The sequence below is a fragment of the Panthera pardus genome, unplaced genomic scaffold (genome assembly GCF_024362965.1).
Source record: "Panthera pardus isolate Hobbes unplaced genomic scaffold, ASM2436296v1 HiC_scaffold_10, whole genome shotgun sequence".
Lineage (NCBI taxonomy): Eukaryota > Metazoa > Chordata > Mammalia > Carnivora > Felidae > Panthera > Panthera pardus.
The window spans coordinates 39,124,587-39,150,709 of NW_026526655.1; the positions used below are offsets into that span (position 1 = coordinate 39,124,587).

At 37.6% G+C, this 26,123-nt stretch overlaps 1 protein-coding gene and 1 long non-coding RNA gene across 3 annotated transcripts in view; one reads left to right on the forward strand and one right to left on the reverse strand.

Annotated features, from left to right (window-relative positions):
* Nucleotides 1-8,017: 8,017 nt before the first annotated feature.
* LOC128778202 (uncharacterized) lies at nucleotides 8,018-11,823 on the reverse strand. Its single transcript, XR_008423606.1, has 2 exons — nucleotides 8,727-11,823; nucleotides 8,018-8,179 (listed from the first exon to the last, which is right to left on the reverse strand). It is a non-coding gene; the product is annotated as an uncharacterized LOC128778202 (long non-coding RNA).
* Nucleotides 11,824-11,847: 24 nt separating this feature from the next.
* The window catches only part of STK17B (serine/threonine kinase 17b), a 31,899-nt gene continuing 17,623 nt past the window's right edge, over nucleotides 11,848-26,123 (forward strand). The window contains exons 1-2 of one of the 2 annotated variants that reach the window (XM_019428316.2): nucleotides 11,848-12,124; nucleotides 21,199-21,364. In XM_019428316.2, the coding sequence (XP_019283861.2) occupies nucleotides 21,243-21,364 (122 nt within the window). In that variant the 5' untranslated portion in view covers nucleotides 11,848-12,124; nucleotides 21,199-21,242. The remainder of the gene's footprint in view (nucleotides 12,125-21,198; nucleotides 21,365-26,123) is intronic. The other variant, XM_019428317.2, reaches the window with a different exon arrangement.

Consider the following 26,123-nt stretch of genomic DNA (forward strand, 5'->3'; position numbering starts at 1 on the left):
AAAGGTATTGCCTATTTTTACTATGAAAGAGCAACCTCCTCAGAGATAATCTTCATAGTGAGAAGAATTTAAGGTCTGGAAGATTAAAAGATAATTAAAAAACTATACAAAACTAGTCTATTCTGATAAATTGCATGATTTATTTGGGCAAATCTAAATGTGCCGTTGACCTGGGTTAAACCAAGCAAGACTCACTGAAGAAATGGGAACTGATTAAATCTTTATTTCTGCAATTTCCTGTTCTTAGCAAGTAGAAAAAAAGACAAATACTCTGGGTGAGAGACAGGAAGACACAAAGACAAATGATTTTATGCCTGTGCAGCTTCTCTCAAGTACACCAAGATAATCATCTGCAAAGTGTGAAAAAAACAACCAACCTCTCATATTTCAAAAGATGTACCCCCATTTTAGGCTTGCAAAAAAGTAGGTTTTCATTGGTTATTACATGTGCCTGCTTTCTTATTTCTCAACCTGTTTCCAAGGTAGAGTGTGCTGATATATGCTTTTCTGTTGACTTCTCCTATAAACAAAACTTTTCTCGGAGAAGTGAACTGTGGAGATATCAGAATCCAGATCCAAGAACGCCTAAACTTAAACCCTGACAATCAAGGAGCATGAGAGGGAAAAAGGATAGGATGCTTTCCTTGTATGTTTTTCCTGGATTTCAAAGGATCCTTATCTGAGGTAGCATTTCAGCTGTAGAAGAAGATACTTTTTCTAGTCAAAGTTAATTGAGGTCCCTAATAACCTGAGTTATCATGAAATGGGAAGATCTAAAGGGCCTATCTGGCCCACATACTTTTCACCTTTGAAGTCTAGGAAAAAAATGACCGGAATAAAATATTTTAAAATTTGCTTGCAAAATTGTAGAAGGCAGAACCATTCCAGGCCCTAGGAACTCAAATAGAAAAGCATTATATTTTATATATCACATTAAATAATAATGAAAAGTAACCTCATAGGAATCAGTTCCAAAATCCTTTCTGGATAATTTGGTACATTTGAAATCTTGTGTGCTGTTCATGTCTTTTTAAAGCACTCTGTAAAACAAGATACTCTCAAATGTGTTAGAACATTTCTGTTTTGATTGGCTCAGAATGGCTGGCGGTACTTGAAATGATTTATAATGAACTAAGCACATGGCATGGCGTCATCAGTCAGTCTCTTCAGAGCCTCTTACCCATTTTATAGAAATTGCATAACCTGGGAAGTCACACAATGAAAATCCTACACTCTGCTGGTTAGAAGTTGGATCACAATTCTAAAATCCAGGTAAAAGTTTATAGCTAGAGTAGAAGGCCAACATTTTTTTCTCATCTTTCCAAATGCTAAGCATTTCAATTTTTATATGTAGTTACTTATTTTCTATAGCAGATAAAGCATAGGCAAGTTTCACTTTTTCTTAGCCATGGTTTATTTTGTGGAATTCTGGAAACGCTGATATTAAAACAAGTCAAGATATATAACTATAGAACTCAGGAACCAATTTTTGGAGGATGCCTGCGTGGCTCAGGAGGTTAAATGTCCGACTCTTGATTTCAGTGCAGATCATGATCTCACGGTTCATGGGTTCAAGTCCCGTTTGGGGCTCGCACTGACAACGCAGAGCCTACTTAGGATTACTCTCTCTCCCCCTCTCCCTGCCCTCCCCCACTTCTGTGTGTGCTCGCTCACTCTCTCTCTCTCTCTCAAAATAAATGAATAAACCTTAAAAAAAATCTGTTTAAGAGAAACCAATTTTTGGTATGTTATGTCAGAGTTATTAACTGCAAGCAATTAAGCCACTCTGGATGGTTGAAGCTGCAAAGGAACATACTTAAAGGATATTGTGTGGCTCATAGAAGAGAGATCTAGGCTGGAGAACCAGAGTCAGGACAAGATAACCAGAACAATATCCAAGATCATGTCCATGGATCTCTCAGGTGATTCACAGATTTTCCAGGTGAGGACACCATTTCTGTCGCCAGATGGGATTCTAGGTGGCAATTTGTGCGGCTGGCACCACTAACATTGGCTAAAGGAGAGGCCACAAGAACTACCACTTCCAGGACCTGATGTACCTGCCACTTCTGCTCTGTGACAGAGTTGTTTCTGGGCCCAGCCTCCCTTGCTCCAGATTGAGGCTCAAGTGTATACAGGCGGCTGATGGAACCTAGGGTCACTGCTCCTGCCCCAGCTGCAAGCGAGGGCTGGGAACGTGACTACTTGGAGCTTTTACTTCCACAGACTCAAGACGTGAGGAATTCTCATAACACTGGAGGGGTTAAGATACCGTGTGTCCATGGAATGACAAATGTCCCAAAGCCAAAAGAGTAAACTAGCCCCTATGATTAGACCAGTAATTCTCAATCTTTCTAGTTCTCAAACGTTCTATACTTAGAAATTACTAAGTACCTTAAGGAATTTTTATTTATGTAGGTTATATCTATATATCTGATATCTATCATGTCAGAAATTAAAAGAGAAATTTAAAAAATACTTATGGATTCATTTAAAATAACAACAATTACATGTTAACATAAATAACATGTTTGATGAAAAATGGCTGTATTAAACAAAGAAAAGAAAATGATACAGGGTGATTCTATATTGTTGCAATCTAATTTCTGGAAAACAGTTGGATATGGGCAAATAGGAGAACATATCTGCTTCTACATTAACCTGTTGTCAGATCACACACTCTATAGTCTCAGGAAAACTGAATCATACATTTGTGAGAGAATAAGAGTGAAAAGGGTAAATATCTTAGTATTGTTATAAAAATAATTTTGACTTATAAAAACTCCCTACCACAGTTTGAGACTTGTTAGATGAAAGATTCAATTTGTGATTGAAATTAGATGGTATATACTATATTGACACGCACAATTCTTTGGATCCCTTTCTGCATTCCTGTCACATATATTTTTATCCAAGAGTTGGAAATTTTGCTCAGAGGTTGACAGGATTGGGCCTGCATCAAATTACTAATATAATAATACTCTGAATAGACTGCAAAAATAATGGCTGGACTGTATTTTAGTTATTTTATGGAGTTTATCCTCTCCTTTGATCTCAAAGATTATTTCCAGCTTTATTTTCTTATTCTATAACCCTAAATATAGATATTTTAAGCAATGGCAGAGTCATTCATTCTTCTAAACCTTTTTATTTTAGGACAGTTTAGATTTACAGAATTATTGCAAAGACAATACAATTGTCTTTGTACCGAATTATTGCAAAGACCCCACAACCAGTTTCCCCTACAGTATCTTAATTATTAATAGGGTATATTTGTTATAATTAATGAACTGATACTAATTCATATTGTTAACTACTTTATGTAGTTCATGCTTTAGTCAGATTTCCTTAGTTGTTGTTCAATGTCATTTTTCTGTTCCAGGATACCACAATGTTCATCACAATGCCTTAGGCTCCACTTGATTGTGACTATTTCTCGGACTTTCCTTGTTTTTGGTGACCTTGACAGTTCTGAGGCATACAGGTCAGGTATTTTGTAGGATGTCCCTCAACTGGAATTTGTCTGATGTTCATGGGTGAACTAGGGTTTTGGGTTTTAAGGAGAAAGACCACAGAGGCAAAGTGTCATAATAAGGGTAGGTGTTATCAATATGACTTGTGTTTATTTGTTAACCTTGATCACCTGGCTTGAGGTGGGTGAATGTCACCTGGCTGTCAGAAGTTTTTCACTGTAAAGTTACTCCCCTCTCCCCCTGCCCCCTCTTTCCACACTGTACTTTTTGGAAGAAAGTCAGTATGCATAGCCCACATTTAAGGGGAAGGGAGTTACAGTCTACCAGCTTTGAAGAGTAGCTATATAAATTATTCATAATTCTTCTGCAGGAAGGATTTGTTTTTCTTATTTATTTATTCAATTTCTTTATATTATTATGTACTCATGCACATCTATGTTGTACTTTGGGTTATAATCCAATATTACTTTATTTATTTAACATGGCCCAAATTGTCCCAGCTTTGGCCATTGGGAGCTCTTCCAGTTGGCTCCTGGGTGCCTTTGACATACCCCCATCACTGTATGGTGGTTTTATTTGTTTGTTGGAATTTCCTTCTTCATGGCACTACACAATGTTCCAGGCCCATCCATATGTTTCCTCCTCCAGTCCTAGAAGCATCAACTTCTCCAAGGAGCTTTGGTTCCTTTTATTGGAGAATGGAATTAGAAACCAAGGCCTGAGTGGTAGGTGTGCTGATTGCTATTGTCATCGCTTTTATATGCTCTGACACATGTCTATACATATCCATAAATATTTCTATATGTAAACATTTGCATGTATATTAAGTTAAACATTTGTTCATACCAATGTCTGTAACTTGAATCCACTGGCACATGGAGCATTCTAACCCCTTCCTCTTGCATTCGTTATATATTTGTAAAGTTACTTTTTAAATGGAGAAATTTTGGAATGGTAGTTGTGAGAGGAAACATAAAGATGAAAAGATCAGGGGCTCCAGGATCTAAGGTGAATTAAACACCCAAGACCCTCTACTCTGTTGTTGATAGCTATAGTTATTAAATATCCACAGTAGTATATATCCATATGGTAGAGGATGAGCTTGAATCCTGGTTCCACTAGTTACTACTCCACTAGTAATTCAGATTATTGTGGGGAAGTATATAACTTCTCTGTCCCTTAGGTTTTTTTTTTTTTTCCTTCTTTAAAGGAGGAAAATATAGCACTTTACTCATGGGACTGTGAGGATTAAATGAGTTAACACAAACCACACATTTAGAACAATGCCTGGCTCAGCGTTCATGAGCTACTGCTATTCTTACTCTATGGGGTAAATATATTATCATTTCCATTTTACAGATGAAAAAACAAAAGAGGCATGGAGATATTTTAACCTTCTCAAGCTCTCACAGCTAGTAAATTACAGACCCCCCTTTCTCATAATATGGGCCCTTTACAGGGTTTCTAAACAACTCTATACTTAACATCTCTTTTTGTAAAAATGAAGCTATGAAACACTATTCTATATATCTAAAGGTAAGGCTACCTATAGAAAAAACTCAAGGATGCTTTGAATATTCTCCGGGTTAGGGGTGTTGTAATAATCATTAATATCACCATTTCCCAAATTACCAACACTTTTGTGCAATGAAAGCACTCAGCTAGTGGAGTAGATTGGCCTCTCAATGCTCATGCTGTCACCTTAAGCCGGTTGAGGCAAGGATCCTTCCCAAGGAGGGAGTTGGTGGAGGTTAAAAGTTGGCTCTGCCTAACCTATACCTGTTACTACCTGTTGTAAGAAGGCTGCCCTAGTGTAGCTTTGCTATTTCTTATTTTACTATTTCTTTGTTCTACTCAGTATCTACTTTCTTATAAATACCAGTGACTCTAATTTCCTTATTGCACACAGCCCTGGACGTCAACAGTTGTTGACCTTACAGCTTCATTTTGAACCTGGGTGCCTCTACCAGGTGGAATTGGAAGGTGGAAGCAGTTCCCTCCCCCTCCCCTTTCTTTATCAGTGACTTTACCATAATTCTTCCCCAATCATCTCTCTTAGCATCAATCATAAGAGTTGAGGGAAATCATAAGCATCTTATGAACTCATTAGACAAATATTCATTTAGGACCTACTATGTCTCAAGCATTTGGCTAGTCACAAGGTGCAGTAGTAAGCCAGATATCTGCACTCCTCCTCAGAGAGCCTGCAGACCACTGGAAAATAACAATTGCTTGCATGGCTTACCCTTGTCGGGAAATGTGCTGGGTACACTACCATATTTAAATCTCATAGAAGTAGCTATTATTATTATCTTCACTTTACAGATGAGGAAACTGAGGGTTGCCCAAAGTCACACAACTGGAATTGGGCAGAACTGAGACACGAATGTAGGGCTGTCTGATGCCACACATTTAGCCACACATACATCCTCTCTCTCATAGCTTTCATGAGGCAGGACCTCGGGGTTCGATTCACGGGTAGCGGGTAGCAGCTTTTCTACAACTCTGCTGCAGTTTCTACTGAATACTTTGATTTGCAAATATAAAGGAGTCGCTGGAGCACAACCTCAAACAAATTGTGGTAGACAGCTGGGAGAGGACAGCTGCAGACAGAAAAATGTGGCCGGATGCTCTGGGGGAGGGCAAGATAGATGTGCAGTGAGGCAGCTCTGAGTGGTGACAGGCCAAGGTAAGAGACACTGCAGATTAAATCACCTAGACCCCAGACCAAGTGGAAGGAGACCTTGCATATTCTGGAAAACACTGCCTTTATCAGGTTAGCACGTACAACTAGGTTATAAGTACGTTTTTCTTTGTCCATGTCATTCAAGTGATTATTCAAATACGTTTAAAAATCCGTTGAGAAAAGAAATATCTGTTGAGTTGTTGTTGTTTTTCCCGTAAGTCTGATGTAATGACATAGACCTCAGGACTAAGAATCGGGAGACCTAGATTCTTATCCAGATATGCACCAACTAGTTCAGTTGTGTGATCTTTTGCTAGTGCCTTAATTTCCGTCATTCTGGGTTGACTCCTTCCTAAAACAAGGGAATTGGGCTACCGAGCCTTACCGATTTTTGAAATTTCAAACTGCTGTAATGCTATGATTACTGAGCACCTCCATTGTGCTGGGGCTACATTAAACATTTTGAGGTTTAGAAGCAATTAGAAGCCACATTTCTAGCCCTGTGGACCTGTGCTGTCCAATACAGTAGCCACCAACCACAAGTGGCTATGGAGCACTTGAAATGGGGCTGGTGTGACTAAATCACAATTTTATTTCATTTTGATTAAATTGAAATTAAGAAGTGGATACTGCATTTAGTTACTGAAAACTTTTATGTTTGAAACAATATAGGGATGTGATTTTTCTTTCTCAACAGTAAATTTTGTGCAGTCTAAATACAATGGAAATTTAGCATCTGAATTGGAATGTGTGGTAAATGTAAAATAGGCCAGACTTAAGACAATATGAAAAAAGGATGTAAAATATCTCACTAATAGTTTTGTATCGATTATATGTTGAAATGACAACATTTTGGATATACTGGCTTAAGTGAAGTATATTATTAAAATTTATTTCACCTGTGATTCTGATTTTTTTAATGTGACTACTAGAACTTTTGAAATGACACAGGTGGCTTGCATGCTATTTCTTTTGGATGGTTTTGGAAGTTCATACTCTATAAACTGTGGTGTGGGGGTGGTTTGATTGGCAACCTAGATCCTAGTCAGTGACAGGTGCTTTGGAGAAAAGAATAGTATAACCCTTTGAGGAAGACATCTGTCCCGTTCTGACTCATTACTCTCATCAGGAAAGACTTGCCCCAATTACCTTTGCTAACTGGGTTTGTTTTAAGAGAGCCAGGGGATGTGGGGACTCTGGGGTCCCCAGTGCTTCCAAAATTGGGATGACCTATAGGCACCATGGATAAAGCACTGTGACTATCCATCTAAGTATACCCAGTACTCCTCCCTCTACCTGGACTAGTCTGTGTCCATTCAGCCCGAATACCCCTGTTGGGTGGAGGTTTGAGCCAACCTCCTTCAGAGGCCATTGCTTCCTGCCCCTGCCCCTGTGTTGGGCTGCCTTTAGCCTGGCCACAATTTTCTAGTTTATTCAGTTGAAGACAGGTAGCAGTGTCTGTTTTGTTCCTTCCACATGGATTAAACTGTAAGATCTTGACACAAAAATAACCGGTAAGGCTTTCTTCAGAAGGAGCATACGTTAATGGCAGGAGTTTTGAATTTGGGCCTTCCTGGCTGTGTTAAATTCAACCCTCCTCTGCATCTGTAAAGAATAAATGCACTATCAGGGAGGATGTGTCCAGATATCCCCAGTCAGTATATGTTCAGCATGTGGTGACAGACCTGCTGTGACTGGGGAGGGTTACTTTCCCTGGGCACAATATGATGAACATTGTGGCATGAACAGAAAGGACCACCACCTCTGGTCACATACAGTGACTCATTTGCAGTGACTGGAAAGGACCACTGTGTTAGTCTGCTGGAGCTGCCATAACAAATACCTCAGAAGACATGGCTTAAACAACAGAAATTTATTTTCTCACAGTTCTGCAGGTGAGAAGTCCAAGATCAAGGTGTCAGCAGGTTTAGTTTCTTCTGAGGTCTCTCCCCTTGGCTCGCAGATGACTGTCTTCTCACTGTGTCCTCACATGGTCAGCCCTTAGGCTGTGTTGCAATCTCTTTTTAAAATTATTTTTTAAGTCAAGACATAATTTACAGACATAATATTATATTAGTTATGGATATACAACATAATGATTTAATATTTTATACATTGCAAAATAATCACAATAAATCTAGTTACATCCATCATCGTTAAAAACACATTTTTTCCTAGTGATGAGAACTTTACGATCTGTTTTCTTAGCAGCATTCAAATATGCAGTACAGTATTATTAACTGTAGTTCCCATGCTGTATATTATATCCGCATGACTTAATTATTTTATAACAGGAAGTCTGTACCCTTTGACCCCCTTCACCCATTTCTCCCATCTCTCACCCCTCATCTCTGGCAATCACCAATCTGTTCTTTATCTATGAGCTTGATTTTTTTTTCTTTTGTTTTGCTTTTAATTCCATATAAGTGAGGTCGTATGGTATTCACCATTCTCTGCCTGACTTATTTCACTTAGCATTTATTTCACCTTGAGGCCTATCTACATTGTTGCAAATGGCAAGGTTTCATTTCCTTTAATGGCTCAATAATATTACCTTGTATACATACCACAATTTCTTTATCCATGCATCCATTGATGAACATTTAGGTGTTTCCATATCTTGGCTACTGTAAATAATGCTGCAACGGACACGGGAATGCATATATCTTTTAGAGTTGATGTCTTCGTTTTCTTTGGGCAAATATGCAGACGTGGAATTACTGGATATATACTAGTTATATTTTAATTTTTTTGATGAACCGCCATACTCTTCCCTAGTGGCTGCACCAATTTACATTCTTACTTCCAGTGCACGAGTACCCTTTTTTCCACATCCTCACCAACGCTTGTTATTATTAATTTTTTTGTCTTTTTGATAATCACCATTCTGACAGGTATGAGGTGACATCTTATCGTGGTTTTGATTTACACCTCCCTGATGATGAATGATGTTGAGCATCCTTTCATGTACCTGTTGGCCACCTGTATGACTCCTTTGGGAAATGTCTATTCAGTTCTACTACCCATTTTAAAATCAGATTGTTTGTTTTTTTGCTATGAAGTTGTATGAGCTCTTTATATATTTTGAATGTTAGCACCTTGCCAGAGAATGATTTGCAAATATTCTCCCATTTCAGTAGATTGCCTTTTCATTTTGTTGATGGTATGATCTCTTCATCTTAGGTAACACTTACCTATATAATCTCATTTTGCTTTAATTATCTCCTTAAAGGCCTTATCTCCAAATATAGTCACATTCTGAGGTACTGGGGGTTAGGACTTCAACATACGAATTTGGCAGGTACACAGTCAGCCCATATAGTAACCATTATCTTTGGTCAGTATGTGGCATTCGAGGATCAACTTAATGAACTCTGTGGTCAGAGGCAATGACCACAAAATGACCATTAGGTCACAAGAGGATTTCCTACTCAAAGGAATGAGAGCAAGATGTGCACCTTTGACAAGGTTGTGAATGACTTTAGGTAAATTAGGTTGAATGGAGGGACATATTGACTCCTGAATTTTATTGCAAGGCACAGATGGTCTAGTCTGCTCCTCTGAACCAGCAATTCCTTGTTACCTGAACCATAGTTCCTGAGGCCAAGCAACTCGGGTAGAACATCCTTGGCATAATGTGCTAAATCCTGGCCGGCAAATCTGACATCAGGCACAAGGGTTAACAATCTATTTAGGGGCATAAGAGAAACATGGGATGAGTATAATGTGTGCAACATAAGGCAAAGAGGTGATCAAGCTGGGAGTGGAAAGGAGAAATCAGTAAAGATTTCTGATTTCTGGAGAGGATAACCTTCTCAAAGTTGGAAACTGATGAACAGGTGCTGATGAGGATGATGGTGAAAGTCTAGAGCTACGGCAGAGGCTGGAAATGCAAGGTACGCAAAGATCTTCTAGAAGTTGATTGGTTGGAGCCTAGGGCTTGTGAATGCAAGGAGGGTTGATTTAAAGCAGTGATGGAGGGAGAAAGGTCTGCCTTTAGGTGTGAGGTGATGTGGGACTGGCTTTACTGACAAGAGGAGAAGGCAGATTGAGTGTGAGGAGAATAAGAGCTGGCGAATGATCAAATGTTAGACTTGAGGAGGTCTAGCGTTACACACACACCAAAAATCACCACAATGATGTAGTCCCGTGATTCCCAGAGATTACTGGTTCCAGTGCTGGTACTCAGACCTCTGGGGTACTGCCCCAGTGCTCATAAAAGAAAAGATAGGAACAGTCTTACCGGTTTGTGGACTCTTAGATGATGATAGCTAAAAAGTGCATTTCACCATGCAGCTTTCAGTTAGTTTGCTTGCTTCCATCATAACTGTAGACTTCTTTAGTCAGTTCAGTTGTTAACAAGAAACTAGATGGAAGTATTCTCCAAGCGAGAGGCTTAGAGAATAAGCACATTAAACTGTGATGAGTCAGTTAAGTAACAACAAACTTCATTAAATGATTATGAGGCATTTTATGCATTTATCTTAAGAAAAATACAGCATGAAGAGCAAAGAAATGGCTTGATCAGAATTTGCTTGGCCTACTGGGATAGAAGAAAACCTTCTCTTTAAGTGTTGACTCGGGGCGCCTGGGTGGCTCAGTCAGTTAAACTTCTGACTTTGGCTCAGGTCATGATCTCATGGTTTGTGGGTTCAAGCCCTGCCTCAGGCTCTGTGCTGAAAGCTCAGAGCCTGGAACCTGCTTCGGATTCTGTGTCTCCTTCTTTCTCTGCCCCTCTCTCACTTCTTCTCTGTCTCTCAAAAATAAATAACGTTAAAAAAATTTTTTTTTAAATGTTGACTAAATGTTACAGCATTTCAAAACAGAACTTTTCCTCTCCCAATATATTTTCCCAGTAATCTTCGACAATTACTGTAAATATACTCGGCAACCAATCCTACATTATATATATTTTTAAACATTCAATGGTGTCTTGCAGAGAACGTTCAACCTTTTCATTCTCTTCAAGGGATAACAAATCCTGAGCAGGTGCTGTGCGCTTTCATCTTTTCCCTTAGCATCCTATATGCAAAATCAGCAATTCATCCTAGGGGGACTCTCCTTTACACTGCTCTCAGCTATGCCTCAGGACTCCATTTCCTCAAGCGAACTTTAGTGGTGGCGCTCAGGCTCCATAAAATCCCAAGCGATGCTGATGCCTGCCAAGTTGTAGCAACCTGGGGCTCCACTTGCGGAATGGGTTCAAGCCATAGAAAACATGACTAGGAAGAGTTAGAAAACAAGTCTTTGGTAGACACAGAAGTTTGGGAATGACCGAGCAGCTGGGAGTAACTTTACTTCTTCCTCTTCCCAATCTGCAGATATTCACGCCTCGTGGGCTGACCACTCTGAAGGCAGGTAATGGTGCACCCAGTTAAGGTTACAGCCCTGCGCTCAGCCCTGGCAGCGCTGGTCTCACCCCTCCCTGGCCGCAATTAGCCCGGCGTCCCCACCTGCTCGGCAGCTCCGCCCAGCCTCTGGCCCGCCCCGCGCGGGCCACACCCTCTCACCGCTCTGGGGCCCCTCCAGCCCCGCAGCACGCGCCACCGGCCGGCGCCCCGCCCCACCCGTCACGTGACAGCCCCGCCCTCCGTGCGCTCTCGGATTGGCTCTCCCGGCCGAGGGGGTGGGTCCTAGCATACAGCCCTGCCCCGCAACGCGGCTGCAGTTTTCAAACCTCAACTGTAATCTCCGGTCACCGTCTCTGCTGCCGTCGCCGGGAGCCACCTCACAGGGAAACAGGTCACTGCTGTTGGCCGTTGTCCAGAAGAGTAAAAGTGGGTCCTGCCACGCTCGGAGCTACCTGGCGCCTCACTGGGCTAGAGCTGGAGAACAAGTCCTGTGGTGGCCACCGGCGTGTGGCGGGACGGGAGCCCCCTTGGAGGGGGGCAGCCCCGAGAGAACCTCCTGTGGCCCGAGCGGTCAGTGTCTTCCGATTCGCGCGACCGCGGTCCTGCCGCGACTGGTGGGTAGGCTCGGGGCTTCGATTCTGAACCCGTGAACCCGCCCCTTTTACCCTGGATACGGAGACCCCAAACGTGGGAGGGGTCCCGAGGAGGGATACAGGCAGTGTGGGCGAATTAAGGGTCTCCCCAGAACTCCGACCGTCAGCCTAGTGGAGGTGGGTTGGGACTCTGCCTCGCAATAGGTGGTCCGACTGCCCGGGGCCCGTCTCTGCTCTCCGGCCGGAGTCCTGCTTCGCGAGTTCCCTCGGGTTCTGGGCGAGGACGGCCGGTGGTCCTCCCAACCCCCCACTCAGCGTGTCTTGCGTGTGCGCGCGGTCGCTTGGCTCGCCTGGGCTCTCCGGGGTGGCGTCCCGCGGGGGCTCCCTGCGCGACCCGCTCACTTGTGCCCCTTCCACGTTGCGTCGATGTGGTCCTTCCTGTCCCTCCCGAGTTCACAGCTGTGCTGTGGGCACAGGACGTATTCACCTCTGGACTGGTGGACACGTTCTGCTCACAGCTGCCTTTGGTCTCGAGAAAGTTTGGTGTTCATCTCGTGGGGTATTTTCGGTAACTGCTTGTGAACAGTGTCTTAAAGTCACTGAATGGAGCAGACGAATTGCAGTTGTTTCAGTAATGTTCAGCGATCTGATTTTATTTTGATGCCGTGTAAATCACTTAAGTGTAGACGAGTCATCCTCAAACTATACAACTACGTCATGGTTACAGTATTGAAGTTTATCCAGCTCTTGGTTTTATTATGTAGGGAAAAGCGCTTCATTTGAATTCCCGTGGAGGGATTAGTAGAGACAAAGTTGAAAGAGACTTTATGGCAGCTGGTAGCTGATCGTTTTCTTCCTCGGTCTGTGATGGGACTAAGAGACACTCGGACGCAAACTTGCAAATTAAAATTAAAAAAATACATTTAAAAATCCAACCAGGTACTGATCAGATTTCAATACTATTAGGTCTGTGTATCGCATTCACTGTTTTGCCAACGTAATGTTTACCTCTGGTACCGGTGAAATGCTGAACCTTGGCAGAGATGTTTGATGCGGCGTGGCCCCTTTAAGTTCTCATCTTTGGGAATGTGTGCGCTGAGACAGCGTGGTCTGCAGGGAAGATTGGGCAAGTGGTGGCCTAGGTATGTAACCTGGCAATATAAGCCCACGAGTACAACTTTATTAAAGGAAAATATAATAAGCCAATTTTCTCATGGATACACTATTTTACAGTTTTATAGTGAACTGTCCAGAAGTAAGTTTTTAACAACTTCTAAAGTGTTTGTTTTATAAGTATTAAGCCATTTACCCATAGAACTTTGTATTTTTGAAAAAGTTGTCCATAGAAGCAGTGCTCTAATTTAAGTCCCCTCTTCTTCCCTCTTTATCCTTCTGTGAGATGTTTCATTTTTAAAAAATTTTTCTAATATTTTAATAAGCAGAATTAGTATCTGCTTATTTTTGAGATGCATAACATGCATTTTAGGTTATTTTCTAAATTATGAATCAAAAATTGAAGTGAAGTATATTTACATGGCAATATATTTAAGTTTTGAAAGTAAAACTTGTGTAGTCATTTGAAAGTCTTTCTTTTTTGTGTGTGGACAGAATGGTTGTAGGTAGTTGCTTTTGGACTCTGAATAGTGAATTACAATTTGGTTAAGATAGAATCAGTTTTTAGGAAAGTCAAGCCTTGACTAATTAGTCACTATGTCAGCACATTAATAACAATTCTGAAAAAGATAAAGGCATTTTATGACATGTTTCTAATCAAACAATTTTATTTTTAAGCTTGCATTTGGCAGTGCTTTACTTGTGTTAAGTAAACATTTAAAAGCTTTGTTTTGAAACTGTTTGATAATTATGAGAGAATATCCTTATCAAAAATTGCCTGTTGTCCTCAAGAGACCCAATTAAAAACCCATGAATCAAGGAAATCAATTGCTGACACTTTCACTAAATCCTAAAATTGTCTCAAAATTGCATGCATATTATATTGTAGTGCATATTTCCTGTATATAAAATTGGCAGCTAAGAATAGTGCTGCTAGATTGACTGCTTTTAAAAGATTTTGATTGATTCTTGTGTTTTTTAAGAATTCTTTTGCATTCTGTGGCTATTGATTGTATCAGTAACATTAACAGTCATTTATATACTTCCTTTCCACTTGGAACAACTTTAATGTTTTAGTTGCTATAGTTTTCCGTAATAGTGATGACAAAATTCAAGGATTTTATTTTTAAGTAGCTTATATTCTCTGGTAGACTAATATTAAAGGATATTTCTTTGAATATTTCAATTAACAGATGTACTTATAAATTAAGTTACAAAAAAATAAAATTACAAACATATTTTTGTCTAAATATGTTGTGATGTAATTTTCAAGACATATTTTGTTAAATTTTTAAAAATATCTTTTATTTCCCCCTTTTTTCCAATAACATTTAACCCTGAACTGGAATGCTACTTTAAACATCTAAGCTAATCAATTTCTTTCAATATTTGTAGTGTATTTTGGTGCATCCCTGACCCTTTGCAATTTCTCCACCATAAGAGGGCATAGTTCTACTTTAAGCATTTAAAATTTTGATATTAACAATGAGATGGTAGTTTCATCTTTAATCCTTAAAGGATCATATTCCATTTTGTGTTGTAATGATTACTGAACAAACGGTACTTCAGTGGAACGGTGTATAAACAGTACTTTATTTTACAATAGAAACTTAATTTTCCATTTGATGAATGACAAGCCCTATGTATTTGTTGGTCCACTGTATTTCTGTTTTTCAGCATCTTCCTGTCCTGTTCACATTATAGGGTTTAATTTTTCCTTCTGAAGGTAGAAGAGACAGCCCTGGGCTTTACTGTCATGGCACACAGTCAGGCATGGGGTCGTTACCTGGAACTTCAGCCCTTGGGTAGTATGTGCTTAGACTGGTTGGGCTAGAGTCAGCTGGCTTCCTTTTGTGATTTCCAGGATTAAATTCCTGACTTACACTTCCTATTCAATCTTGAAAAACAGACAAAACAACAAAACCTATTATTAGAATATAGTTAGTAAAAGGAATATAGTCTCTTCCTTGAAATTAAAAATCCTCTTCATCCCTGTCCCTTTACTTCTAATCAGTGGCTTAAAAATGGAGTCTTCTGCCATCCTAGCAGAAAGTTCTTACTTTATTTTGATGGACACTAGATAAATAACTCTCTAGTTCCTCTGTTTCCTAGGAAAAACTGGTAGCTATTAAATGCTGACATAGAAAGGAGTTCTTTCCCCGTAATCTTGTGCCTTGCATTGTTACCAGTTGCCTTTTGAATTTTCTTCACAATGATGTAGATTGGTCAGTCCTTACCAGGACAAATTTCTGAATTTACTGAATGAGGTAGCTTTTAAAATATTGATATTCTTAGCTGAAATAGGTATTCACATTAAAAAATGTGGCCACTTAGTCTGAAAAGACAGGTAAATACGAAATAAATTGTTGGTATTACATTACAGTATATGAAAAAATAATTTTCTCCATTTATCTAAGCTTTATGGCTATGCTGTTTAGAATTTAAATTCTCTAATAGCAGTTTAGAATATTTCTTATTTTATTTAGCCAAGTATTGATTAAGCAGAGACTAAGCTGCTTGAAGCTCCAATACTATTAATTTCAAGATGGATCTCAAGTTCTGCTAAACCCTTGAAGATCCGAGATGCACCTAAAAATTCTTGTTGCTGTATTTCATAATTCCTATAATTCAGTTCATCAAACATTAAAAAAATTACTATCTGGTGCCAGACACCATGATGGGAGTTTAGACTCACAAGTAAATGTTGCTGCCCTTTAGACACTAAAGAGAACTGCGGCCTAACATGTTACTTGTTGAGGTAAAGAGGTCTGTCGGGGGTCCTCCTAGTCCTCCTCTTTGAAGTATAAAGTTCAGGCATTTAGACCAACCTGTGGGTTTTAGGCAAAGCTTCCTGGGGGAGGTGACATTTTGTGTTGAGATATGAAGCGTGTGTGAGAAGACTTAGCCTTTTAAGGAGAAGTAGAAAGAATGTTTCAGAGATGTGGAGGCAAAAAAAAAGTGTGGCAGGAAATGAAACTGGTGTGTACCTGGCCTCAAAAGGCTTTTCTCTGCCATGCAGGAAGGGCTTTAGCTTATCGGTACTGGGTAGCTAATGAAGGGATAAAAGCAGATGATTTAATTCTGTAGATGTTTTCATTTATTGTATATTAAATATTCTATTCTTATAAAGTATTTTTATTGATAACTTTGAAATGAATATTGTGATGAATATTTTTAAAAATAGAGCTATTTATAGGTTGTTTTACTTCTGATCACATCACATTGCTTTCTCCTTTCAAGTAAGTTAAGGCCCAGACCAAACCTAACATTTCCTCTGTTACTTCCTTCACTGATCCATATCTGAATTCTTATTGTAATTATTGTAATGGGAATTAATGAAAGAAAAATATTTGAAAATAAGTTTGAGGTACTGTATAATTGGAAGCTTAATTTTATCTTGCCTCTTACTGTTTCTAGTGCTTGACTGTGTCCCTGAACACACACACACTCACAGTTACCTACTAAGTCCCTTAAGATTTTTTTTAATTAGTATAGCCTAATAAAGTGTTATGAAATGAATTTCAAATAGATTGGGACATATTGGCAATGTAGAATCAGCTATGTGAATTGTGGTAGAAAATAAGGAAAGGTCTGGGGTTGTTGTTGGAGTTAAAGAGAAATTGGTGGGAAGGCACAGAGACAGAGAGCTGACTGATAGCCTTCATGTACCCAAGGATTAAATCTTACATGATGGGCAACCAGATGTTTGTGGGAGGTTTAGACAAAGGTAACATTCATGGTCCATTATATGTAAAATTGGCCAAAGGAGAAGAAATGGAAAAATATCTAGGCCCTGGCAACTGGTTCAAGTGCAGTAAATAGAAGGAAAATATAGAACGCTATATGTATGCCTTAAGCAGTCTGTAGTATATTAACAATAAGTAGGTAAATGTCAGGTTCTGTCTTCAGAAATGTGCTCGCTTTTTTTTTTCTGAGACGTAGCTGTGTTCAGAGCTAGTCTGAAATGTATCACAATTCAAAAAAAGATTTTTGTATTAACATGTATTTAAAAGAATTGCTGATTGCCCAGTGCTGTTTTCAGCTACATTTATAGTCATAAAAATGCCTGTGGGTACATTGAGCATTATGAATGTGAGGGAAGGAAAAGTTGCTAGGGTAAAAAAATTAAACATAAGACAGTGTCCAGTATTAGGAAATATTATTAAGTAGCTCAATTAATAAGGCCCTAGTTATATTATTATAATCCATATCAATCCTTTTTTAAAAAGGTCAGCTCTTTTCTAACATAACTAAATAATAGATATAACAAAACTTAATATTTATCTGTATATTTGGATATCACATTTTGCAGTTGTTGGGCAGGGGACCCAGGATAAGTCTAGATTTTCACAAGTGATACTCATAATTAAGGTGTATGTTTTAAGGTTACAAATTGTTATTCATTATATAGAATTGTATCTATGACATTAATTTAGAATTTGTTAAATTGTCTTTTCTGTCCAGTATTAAACAAGGCATTAATTCTTATTTAGTGCTTACCTTGAATGCTTATATGGTCTCTGCATAAAAGCTGAAATATTATTTGGATAGTGAACACCATCTGCTCTGTATAAATGCAGAGAAAATGCTGAGGCCTTAAAAATTTTGAGCAATAATGTCTCTTGAACCTACAACCAAGTAAACCCTTAATGTGTGAAGAGATAGATTTTTCTGTTGCAAGTGGGCAAGTTGCTGCATTTAGGGTCTCATCATGTATATTCACAGCAATATTTTTTCTCTAAGGCATTTCCAAAGGCATTTACTAATTTTTGCCCTGCTTAGTGTAGATACTTTAAAAGCAGGAAAGTATAAATACTGTCATGATCCCACCACCCAGAGATAGCCACTATTAACATTTTGCCCTAATTTCCAATCCTCTCTTTGCTTTTTTATTTTTGCCACAAAATTATCATGTATATGCTTTTTGTGTCTTCCTTTTTGCACTTAAGCTTATATGAGTTAAGAATATTCTTTGGAAGCATGGTTTTTGAGTATATACATCTTATTTTTAGGTATATTTAAACATTGTTGGACTTTGGAATTCATTCAATAAGTTTTTTTTTCATTATTATAAATTATATTTCATTGAGCATAAGTCTTTGACCACATCTAAGACCCATATTGACTCAGGAAACTTGAGAGCAAAAAATACTTACTCATAAAATTAGTTCTGTTAGAGTTCTTATGAATACATCACTTTGTAGCTGATATATCATAGCATGAGATAAACATCTTAGATTCTACAGTCTCCCTGAGGTGAACATCAGAGTCAAGAGCCTGTACTCTGTCTCTGTGAGTGAATTTGACATGTTCTTATTCTTGTATTTCCCAAGGCCTGATTGATGGACACTGTTGGGAATTTAGCCCAGTTTGTATACATGATACAGTTATATCCCTTCTTTATGTGTATATGTATGTATAATATAAATATGATCATAAGCAGGCATATTCATAGACTTTGAGATTTAGAAAAAAATTGTAAAAGGCCAAAGATGACCTGAAAAAAAAAGTAGATTGAGCATAGAAATTGGTAACCATATTGATTTTTCTGAGAGGAATATATGGCCAATGTAACTGAGTGCTATCAGAACTAAGAAAGTACATAAATAGTTTATCAAAACACAGTAAAAAAAAAAAATAAATAAATAAAACAGAATTTTAAGAGTTGAGTGTAAGCTAACTTGGGGTGAGAAATTTGTATATGAAAACAGTACAAACTACTCAACAGTACCCAGAGACTGTGTAGAGAGTATCTTTAGGTAGAATATTAACAATATTTACTTACTGAACAATCATGATGTACTCTCATGACAAGCACTATACCAGCATCCTTCATCATGAATTCATCATATTTTAATTTTAATCTTTAGAGTTCTGTGAGTTCTTCTGAGAGTTCTATTATAATCCATGCTTTAGAAGAAACAGAATTCAAGCTTTCTTCACTGGTAATCAGAGAAATGCAAAGTAAATCACAAGATTTCATTTCCTTTCATCACACTACAATAGCCAAATTTAAAGGCCTGAATGGGACAAATGTTGGCAAGAAAATGATAAGGTCTCCCACCTAGTGATAGTGGGAATGTAAACTGGGCATGTAAAGAAGGGACCAACTTCAACTGTGTCAGTGATGTTATTTATTTTTATCATATTTATTTTTTATATTTATATTTTATATTTATATAATATTATTATATTATTATATTTATATAATATAATATTATATTATTATAAAATATAAATATTTTATATTTATATTTCTATTTATTTGTTATATTTATTTTTAATTTAAACGAAATATGGCAAAGCAATAAGATTGAAAAAGTGTTATATTTGTATCCCTTCTTATACATTTGGAAATATATATATATATATTTTATAAGTAGCTATATTTGTTTCCCACACTGCCATGACAAAGTACTGCAGATTGGGTGACTTAAACAATAAATTTATTCTCCCATAATTTTGGAGAGTAGAAATTTGAGATCACGGTGTTGACAGTATTGGCTTCTTCTTAGATCTTTCTCTGTGGCTTGTAGATGTCCTTTTTCTCCCTGTGTCCTCACATGGTTTTCCCTCTGTTTCTGTGGCCTAATCTCTTTTTATAAGGACACTGATCCCGTTGGATTTGGGCCCCCTTAATGACCTCATTTTTAACTTAATTACCTCTTTAAAGGCCCTAACTCCAAATACATTCACCTTCTGAGGTGCTGGGGGCTAGGACTTCGGCATGTGAATTTTGAAGGGAGGGACACAATTGGCTCATAACAGTGGTGAAGTTAAATAATTTAGTTAAGATCTCATAGGTGGTATGATGGTTAAGTTGGATTCAGACTCAGATGTGATTCAGTCCAAATGTTATTTTCAGAATGCTACGCTGCTACCCTTAGACCACTAGAGATGTACACCCAAACTAGTTAGGTCTTTGTTTCTACAAAGACCAACACATTTAGAGAAAGAAAAAATTACTGACTTAAGAATAAAACCACAAAAATATGGAAACTGAAAACACTGAACTCTTATCACACTGCTTTTTAAATTGAATATAGTTGGCATTTGAATTTAGGAAGGTAAACAACAGTACATGTCAAGTAGGAAATAAACAGAGGAAAAATGTGGCAGAGAAAGAACAAAAACCCTACGGTGTTATTGAAAGAGGGTGCTAGAAGAATAATACTGGATCTTTTTTTGGTAAACATAGGAGGAAGTCCTAACTATTGTAAAATATATAGTCTGCAATTATATGAATTCAATTAATGTGAAATGGTAGTTTTGTTAAAACTGAATATATGTAAATATCACAAAGTTGAAGATAAATATGGGTTCAAGGTACAGAACTGTAGAATAAGGTTTTATATACGGTCACTCATCTAACAAAATTATAGAGCTCAGTTCTACCAAAAGAAAAAACTCTTAAGACCTATAAAAGTTTGAATTTAATATTGAAATGTAGGTAGTCTGTGAAATAAGTTCTGTTTCTTGTAGTCATTCAGATGTCAGTAACAAAACTCACAAAATGGGAATTCACCACCAAAATTGTTTGGCCATGAGAAGTTATATTTAAAATGAGTAGTCATTACCCTGCTGTGTTAAAATCTTGTTATGTGAAGGTATAACTTCAAAGAATGACAGTTTAAAAATTAAATTGAATGGTTGCTTATATTAAAATTTTATTATAACTATTTTCTAAGAATCTGAGAGGTTTGAGGATTTTTATAGTAGTTTTATTATGAAATAAAGTCAGTAACTTAGTTCAAGTACCATAGAGATGATACCAGTTTGTGTGTGTGCTTTTTGTTTTTCTTCCTTCTGGGTCGAATGTGCTGTTTAAAAATCTTTCTTTTCTTTTTTTGGGGGAGGGAAGGGTTGTGTCTTACAGCTGTATTTAGAGCTATAAAACATAATGTACATCCTGTCTATCTGAGATAACATCTTTTTTTTAATTGCATTTAAGTTATATCCTATATATTCTCTTTTTTAAATAGGTAAAAATAAGTGACTAAAGAAGCATATCTGGGAGTCATCTAACATGTCGAGGAGAAGATTTGATTGTCGCAGTATTTCAGGGTTGTTAACTACAACTCCTCAAACTCCAATGAGAATGGAAAACTTTAATAGTTTTTATACACTTACGTCTAAAGAGCTGGGAAGGTAAGGAAATTGTGTGGTATGTGTGCTGTTTAAATTCACATATTGAGGGGCACCTGGGTGGCTCAGTTGGTTAAGCGGCCGACTTCGGCTCAGATCATGATCTCGTGGTCCGTGAGTTCGAGCCCCGCATCGGGCTCTGTGCTGACAGCTCAGAGCCTGGAGCCTGTTTCAGATTCTGTGTCTCCCTCTCTCTGACCCTCCCTCGTTCATGCTCTGTCTCTCTCTGTCTCAAAAATAAATAAACGTTAAAAAAAAAAATTAAAAAAAAATAAATTCACATATTGAATTTTCTGGGTCTATAGTTTTATAAAATTCACTTGATCATTTTAAAAAATGGTTGGAATTCTAGAAAGTCATCATTTCTTCTATTATTATACAGGATCTAGTTTTAACTGACTTGGAAATCAAATCTGTAGAGAGTTAGTGAGCTTGTATGATATATCCCACCTAGCTTAAGAGCCCCTGATAGGAGGTCAGGGTTCTTAATTTGAGGCTGTGCATGGCAACAGATAGCTTAGCATAGTGGACTGTCAAGTCCAAATCCGGGCTCTGCCATTTCCAAACCGTGTGACCTCAATTAAATTTCTGTACCTCTTAGTGCTATAATTTCCTCATCTGAGAAGTGGGGATGAAGATAATTGTATCTATCTTCTATGGTTGTTATGAGGATTAAATTAGTTAATATTTGTGAAGTAGTAGAATCTTATTAATTTTTGTTAAAATTTTTTAAAATTCCTAGGATATTGTGCTGGGCTACAAAACAAATAAGGAGGGCCTCCTCCTCTTTTTTCCTAAATTAAACAAAAAGACTTAACACATATTTGATGGTATAATTCTGTATGACAAACAATGCATGTTCTATAAGTAAAACCCTGTACTTAACGCTAACACTTACCTGTTTTGCCTGATGAGAGTGTAAATTCCTTAAGGCCAAGGGGCAACCTGGGATTCTGCAATTTAGTACTACCATTTTAATATATATGGAAGTTGTAAAAATAGACTAAGATATTTATGTTATATGTTCAGCATCTTTGAACTTTAAATTAAAGACATTTAGCAGAGTTGAAAGATGGTGATCAGTTTCTATCTTCGGTTTGATTTTAGTTCTGGAGGTAAATGTTTTGCTTATCTTAAATTAAAATGGTTTGCTAAGTCTGTGTTTGTATTGATAGATCTATAGTAAGATAGTATGATTGATTTTTATCTTTGAAAATCTCAGTGTGAAAACAAAAGTTGACTGGACCATGAAAAGTAATTCTGTTCTTGGTGATCTTTTACAGGAAGGGTGACAAGTCTTAGCCTTATCAGTTGTTGGATGCAGTCTTTCTTTTGCAAAATAAGGATGATAACATCTACTTCATTAGACTAAGGACTAAATATGAAAGCATTTTTCTTAATTCCTGGCATATTTATTTATTTAATTTTATGTACAAAGTATCTGGGTGTTTTAATGGTGTATTGAAAGATACAGTTTTAAAAACCTTTCAGGATGTTTCTTGGAAGGGGCACCTGGGTGGCTCAATCAGCTGAGTGTCTGACTTCAGCTCAGGTCAGGATCTTGTGGTTTGTGAGTTCGAGCCCATGTCAGGCTCTGTGCTGACAGCTCAGAACCTGGAGCCTGCTTCAGATTCTGTGTCTCCCTCTCTCTCTGCCCCTTCCCCGCTCATGTTCTGTCTCTCTCTCTCTCTCTCTCTCATAAACATTAAAAAATTTTTCTTAAAAAAAGAATGTTTCTAGGAAAGTGTTTAGTTCTAAATCTGTGATTATTTCTGTTTGCATTATAACAGGAAGGAGTAAGTTTTACTTTTAGTTGCCTGTATCTCACATCAAATAGTGATAGAATCTTTGCACTGGAAGGACTTTGGTGGTCAGTGGTGGTCTAATACAATTTACGCAGCAATCTTTCCTATACTTTTCTTGACAAGCTGTTTATCCAGCCTTAATTTGAATGCTGCCGTGATGGGGAACTCATTACCTCAGAATGTATCTGTTCCATTTTGTGGGTGCCTCTTAGGCACAGAAGGTTCTGTTTTCTACTCTACTAACATCTACCCAATAGATGTGGTTCATCTTTTGTAGCTGCATGTAATGTCCTTGTAAAAATTCTTCAGAGATTTGAATATGGCCAAACATTGCCAGTTTCCTTAAATGCTCATATTATGACCTAATTTCCAGACAGCCTTCCTTGATCCAGTTACCTTCTTCTGGACTCCTTGTATTTTTCATTGTCAGTCTTAAAATGAGGAGGCCTAGAGTGTACACAGTTTGGTCAGTATCTTAACATCTAGAATGCTGTAAAGGTTTATTGAGGTAGTTTAAGATTCCATTGGGAGTCTTCTTTCTTTTTTCTTCAACAACATGTCAAATATGTGTCATATAGCATCATGTAGTATATTAGTAAAAAACACATTAAATTGGAAGTCAGTTGACCTGTCTTTACTGTGGATCTAAAGTTGTGTGATCTACTTAGTTGTGTGATTTCCTTTTCGTTGAGAGGGTGGACTAGATGTCTCCAAGTTTCCTTCTATTGCAAAGATGTTTGGCAACTGCTTTGAGCAGGTAACTGAATATAAAAAGCTTTGAACAGTAAACACAATAAAGGGGATCTTTTCCATTTTTCTAAGTTATAGTTTGATCAGTAACTGTACATATATTTATTAAGTTAACTTTGCAAAATAAGGGATATTATGGGGGCTAGAAAGTCTATAAAATACTTTTTCTTTTGAGAGATTTGTAGAACCTAAACTTTGGGGAGGACAGTATTAATAATTACATTGTTTTATAAATGAGATACTATCATAAATAACAAGCCTGAACTTGAATCAGGTGTATTTTTTAACATTCTAGAGCAAAAACTCATAATAGACTCTGATTAAAACAAACTCAGATTGGGGCGCCTGGGTGGCTCAGTCGGTTGGACGTCCGACTTCAGCTCAGGTCACGATCTCACAGTCCGTGAGTTCGAGCCCCGCGTCAGGCTCTGGGCTGATGGCTCGGAGCCTGGAGCCTGCTTCCGATTCTGTGTCTCCCTCTCTCTCTGCCCCTCCCCCGTTCATGCTCTGTCTCTCTCTGTCCCAAAAATAAATAAACATTAAAAAAAAAAAAAAAAAACAAACTCAGATTGCTAATATCCCATCTTCTAATATCTTTATGAAAGAGACCTAACATTTTTCTTTGAATTAATATGGGCTAATGAGTCAGATGGTAAATTTTGATATTTCTTTTTTTTATTAAAAAAAAATATGTTTATTTTATTTTTGGGAGAGAGAGCAGGGAGGGGCAAAGAAAGAGAGGAAGACACAGAAACTGAAGCAGGCTCCAAACTCTGCGCTATCAGCACAGAGCCTGACGTGGAGCTCGAACCCAGGAACTATGAGATCATGACCTGAACCGAAGTGGGAGGTTTAACCAACTGAGCCACCCAGGTGCCCCTTGGTATTTCTAATTAGTAAAACTTGATCAGTTGGAAATCATGATCTTTCATCTGTCAATAACTTGCTTTAAGTTCTTCCACTATTGCTACTAACTTTAATATCCTATACTAATGCACAATGAAAATTAAGATCAAAATACTGTTTTTCTTGAGGCTTTACATTTTGAACTATGTAAACATAATTCTAGCATGTGGTGTGAACTACAAAAGTCTTTTAAATCAAGTTGATCTTTCTAAATCAACTTTTTAAAATTTAATTTTAAGATGTTAGTGCTGAAGAATTTATTTTCCTTTAGCAGACTAAAAGAAAATATGTAAAAGTTAACAGTTCGTTTTAGACTATTCTCAAAAAACTTTGCATTGTTCCTGTTTTTTAACATGTTGGATATGTTTTTTTCCACCCCTCCCCCAACTGAGGCAAGGTTTCTTAGGACTTCTTGTGGTTAGAAGGGTGAGGCAGATGCAGAAATAAACGTCAGCTTCCTTTGTGGCTCACCCTCCCCCCCTCCTTTCACATTTTATCGTCTATTCTAGAATGCAAAAGGGTAACTACTAGCACTTTTCACTGCTGGGAAATCTAGTCAGCTTTGCCTTTTTAGGTTATGAATTAAGTATTGTTGTTAAGGGTATTTAATTTTCTTAAATATTTCTGTTAAGTTTGATACAGGAAAATTATGATAAAAGATTATTTTTGTTACTTCTAAACTGCAACTAACATTTTAGAATAGGAAATAAATACTCTTTCCTTCCTAAGTCATCTGATAATTATGGTAAGAATATTTACCTTATTTAACAGCATATACATTTATATATATGTAAAATGTTACTGGAATTTCAAATAACTTTTAAAAATATAAATGCTTTAACTACAGGATATAAACTAAAATAGCACAGTGTATGGTATTCTAGTAGGTGCATAGCTCTTGCATTCATTCAACAGATATTTCAGTTCCTGTTATGCATTAGCAAAGTGTACAGTTTATAACAACTGTAGTAATTAGAACAAACAGGGTCTCTGCCTACATAGGACTTTTACCCAGTGGTAAGCACTGACAGGTAAATAAATAAGTACCAGCATCATTTGGTCACTTTTGTACTGGATTGTTTAAAAAAGCCTCATAACAATACATGAAACAATGAGGTTAAAAAGTGTTACCAGTTAATTTTGCTCTTTGTTCCTGAGAAGATTCTGGCTTATAGATGTAATTACAAAATTGCAGCAGAACTTAATTGTCACAGTTGGTAGTATAAACTTTTTTTTTTTCAGAGGGACAATTTTCTTGGCTAACTTGTTTCTGTTTACTTAGTTTTACAAGGTGAATTTCT